At 44.7% G+C, this 4,079-nt stretch overlaps 1 protein-coding gene across 1 annotated transcript in view; it reads left to right on the forward strand.

The window, feature by feature from the left end:
* Positions 1–2,450: 2,450 nt before the first annotated feature.
* Positions 2,451–4,079, forward strand: part of LOC102422565 (T-cell surface glycoprotein CD1b-like) — a gene marked incomplete at its 3' end in the record, with an annotated part of 23,167 nt that continues 21,538 nt past the window's right edge. Inside the window, exons 1-2 of the mRNA XM_006107632.3 lie at positions 2,451–2,594; positions 2,894–3,160. Of these exons, the coding sequence (XP_006107694.2) occupies positions 2,534–2,594; positions 2,894–3,160 (328 nt within the window). The remainder of the gene's footprint in view (positions 2,595–2,893; positions 3,161–4,079) is intronic.

Here is a 4,079-nt window from a genome sequence, read left to right on the forward strand (position 1 = left end):
CTTCCTGGGGAATGGTGGGGGGAGCATGAGGGCCGTGTTTCAGGAAAATACACGTTAAACTGGTCATATATTTTCTCGCCTCTGGGAACTGGTTTATTTCCACTTTCTCTCCTTCCGACTTTCCTACTTTCTTTTTTCCCCTTGAAATCACCTGACCGTCTACCACCCACAGTGGTCCAGTAATGTATCTGGTTCCATCGCATTCTGACCTCATCATTTGTCAGCCAATCCTAAGCAGAATATCACAGTTGATGTTAGCTGGATGAGTCACAAACTCATGGCTGGGAGAGTAAAAACGCCACAGTAATTTCCCCGCACACATGGTCCAAAGATAACGTCATCAACAAGGAGTTGATAGACCGGGGGCTGTTACTTTATGTCTACTTCCTTGGATTAACTCAGGCGAATGAAAATATCTAGCCCAGTGGTTGGCAAACGCATTAGTCAACAGAGCCTAATATCAACAGTACGACGATTGAAATTTCTTTTGAGAGCCAAATTTTTTAACTTAAACTATATAGGTAGGTACATTGTTATTAACTTAATTAGGGCACTCCTAAGGCTTAGGAAGAGCCACATTCAAGGGGCCAAAGAGCCGCATGTGGCTCCCGAGCCGCAGTCAGCTGACCACAATCAATCGCTGTTTGAATGTAACTTCATTATACTCAGCTAAGGGATTCTTCAAAAGGTTCTGTTCCTGGGAACCATTCTCACATTCTTCCTAGGTCTTTTCGCATTATTCCTATCCCGCCATAAAGTTCTTTATGCATCAACTTCTTGGGGGCTAGTCCAGATGTTGACACCTCAGGATTTCTTCTGTTGTGTGTGTGTGTATGTGTGTGGCGCGCACGCGTGCGCGTGCTTTAAAAAAAATCTTTCCCCAAGATTTCTACCTTCTATGGCCTAAAACCCAGAGCAACACAACTGTCCCACTGTGTGCTTACTCCCTTTAGATCTGATGTCTCCCTCCATTCAATTTCTTCTGAGGTCCATAGCCCAACAACCATGATGACCCATTTCATGCACCCTGGGAATATATCCAAAGAAATCCAAAACACTAATTTGACAGTATGTATGCACCTCTATGTTCATTGCAGCATTATTCACAATAACCTAGATTTGGAAGCAGTACAAGTGCCCATCAGTAGATGCGTGGATAAAAAAGCTGTGGTACATTTACACAATGTAGTACTACTTGGCCATAAAAAAGAAGGAAATCTTACCTTCTGCAACAGCCTGGATGGATCTGGAGAGTATTCTGCTAAGTGAAATGAGCCAGTCAGAGAAAGACAAGTAACATCTGATTTCACTTACATGTGAATCTAATGACCCACAACCAAAAGTTAGAAACAAACTCATAGGTAAAAAGAATAGACGGAAAGCTATCAGAGAGGAGGAGGTTAGGCAGGGCCGAGTGAAAAAGGTGAAGGGATTGCGGAAAAAACAAACAGGAAAAAAAGAAGTTGTTTTTGACTTAGCCTGAAGCTGCATGTAGTATAACTTCCAAAGTTCTGCTTGTCTCACAATAATTTGTTACTCAAACTTTCACAGGTCAGAAGTTACTGTAAAGAAGGTCATATGCCAGTCGCCAATGTAATTTTTCTTTTCAAAAATCGCTATGGTATAAGATAATATTGCTTGTATGATAAGCTACAGTATTTATCTTATTTGATTTTGGAAGTTGGGTCTGCAGTCCGGACAAATGTTTTATTTTATTTTTATTAATACTATTTTTAATTCTCACCATAGGATATGTTTTCTTATTGACTTTAGAGAGAGAAGAAGACAAACATTAATGTGGGAGAGAAACATCACTCAGTTGCCTCCCATACGTGCCCCTGACAGGGGATCAAACTTGCTATTTAGTTATGCCCCCTGACCAGGAAGCAAACCCGCAACCTTTTGGTGTATGGGAAGATGCTCCAATCAACTGAGCCACCCGGCCAATTGTTTTAAATGCTTTGTCTTTTGTAAATTACTGTCAATACACACACACACACACCAGAATATGGCTTTAGGAAGATCAGAAAAGGAGATGAGATTAAAAAAAAAAAAAAAAGGAGCCATTGAGAATGCTGGGATAGAGCGCCAGAGAAGAGAGGGCCGTGAGGAGGAAGGCAGAGTTGGGTGGATAAATCAAAAGAATATTCCGAGGTTAAAGCAGACAGTTGTTTAACATTACCTTCTGATTTAACCGATGTTACAAGAAAGGATTGAAGAGGTAAAAATATAACTTTTCAAAAGCCTCCGGGGGCTTTTCCAAGATAGCACGAGAAAGCAGAGGTGAGGGACAACCGCTGGAAGCCAAGGAGACAAGAAGACAACCTGGAAGTCAGGGCTGGAGTGGAAATGAGAGCAGAGTGGGAGGGCCAGGCGGTGGAGGCACAGCTTTTCTCTGGTGCGTGATGTGGATGAGGCGGAGGTTTGGCAGTTGGAAGAGAGAGGAAGTCACTATAGAGGCTGAGAAAAAGGCTTGCTGGGTTCAGAGATCAAACGCCAGCTTTGAGAGTCAGAAGGTCTGTCTCCCAGGGAAATGCTGCTTTTGCCACTTCTGTTGCTTGCGGTTCCCATCCCAGGTGGTGACAACGAGCCAGGTAAGAGCAGCTTTGGCCTCTCCCGGCGTGGGGGTCGGGGTCTGGGTAAAAGCATGCTGTCCATGTCCATATTGTACGTGTCTGGGCCATCTGTCCCCAGCCTTTCCTTCCGTTCTGGGGTTGGGAATGGAGCCCGAGGCCCTGGCACAGGCAAATGTCTCAGGCCTTTTGTTGTTCAGACTCTGGGTTCTTTTTCTCTGGACCTTTCTGGTTTTCATCCCCCCTCCCTGGCCATTTCCTCCTGCTTTTCTCTCTCTCTCTTTTTTTTTTCACTTTTCTTATCCTTTTACTACCCACAGCTTTCCAGGGCCCGACCACTTTCCACCTCATCCAGATATCGTCCTTTGCCAACAGCACCTGGGCACAAAACCAGGGCTCTGGCTGGCTGGGCGATTTGCAGATTCATGGCTGGGACAGTGAGTCGGGCACTGCCATTTTCCTGAAGCCTTGGTCCAAGGGCAACTTGAGTGACGAGGAGGTGACTGAGCTGGTGGAGATCTTCCGAGTCTATTTGATCGGATTTCTCCGGGTCGTACAGGATCACGTCAGTGAATTCCAGCTGACATGTGAGTGCCGTCCTCTGGAGAGATTATTAGTGATTTCTCTCTTTCTCTTGTTTAAGACCACACCCCACAGTCTTTCTCCTCCTTCTTCCCAGTTTATCCAACTTCTCTAGACTTGTCTTCCACTAGACTCCATATCTCCACAAACTATTGCAGCTTCTTCCTGTTTCCCGCACCCTTGTCTGATAAAGATCCCACTTTGGAACCATCATCTGGTTTGTTTATGTTTAACTTTTGTTCTCTTGAACCCCACGCAAGAAGCCCTCATCTTGTCTACTCTGTGCCTGAGAACACTAATGTGTGAGTTCCTTCTTTCTTCAGTCCATCCCCTCACGCATTTCCTTCCTGCCGGATCCCTCCTCTCAATGTAATGCTCCCGTTCCTTCTGGAACGTTGTGCCCTGACTTCACCACCCTGTTCCTCACAGTTCCCCCCTCTCCTCTCCCCACCCTCCCGTATGTCATTACAACATCCCTTCTCCACTGTTTGTGACATGAGTACTTCCCCCTATGCTCTTCCTTCTGAAAAGTCTATGAATACAGTCAGACTCCACTTAATAACAGGGATAGGTTCTGAGAAATGTGTTAGGTCAGTGGTTGGCAAACTTATTAGTCAACAGAGCCAAATATCAACAGTACAATGATTGAAATTTCTTTTGAGAGCCAAATTTTTTAAACTTAAACTATATAGGTAGGTACATTGTTATTAACTTAATTAGGGTTCTCCTAAGCTGGCCTTTGCTAAAAACATCCTCAATCTGATTGAGGTACATTCGCTGAAGTTGACCCCTTTCAACTCTCCCATCCACACTCATCTTGTATACTTGTTTTATCTATCTCCCTTCCGAAAACCGACTTCCGCGCATGGGCCCCGAAGTTTCAATCGCCGGGGCTGCCGCCCGCACGTGGTATTTTGTGGAAGA

The sequence above is a fragment of the Myotis lucifugus genome, unplaced genomic scaffold (genome assembly GCF_000147115.1).
Source record: "Myotis lucifugus unplaced genomic scaffold, Myoluc2.0 scaffold_1309, whole genome shotgun sequence".
NCBI lineage: Eukaryota > Metazoa > Chordata > Mammalia > Chiroptera > Vespertilionidae > Myotis > Myotis lucifugus.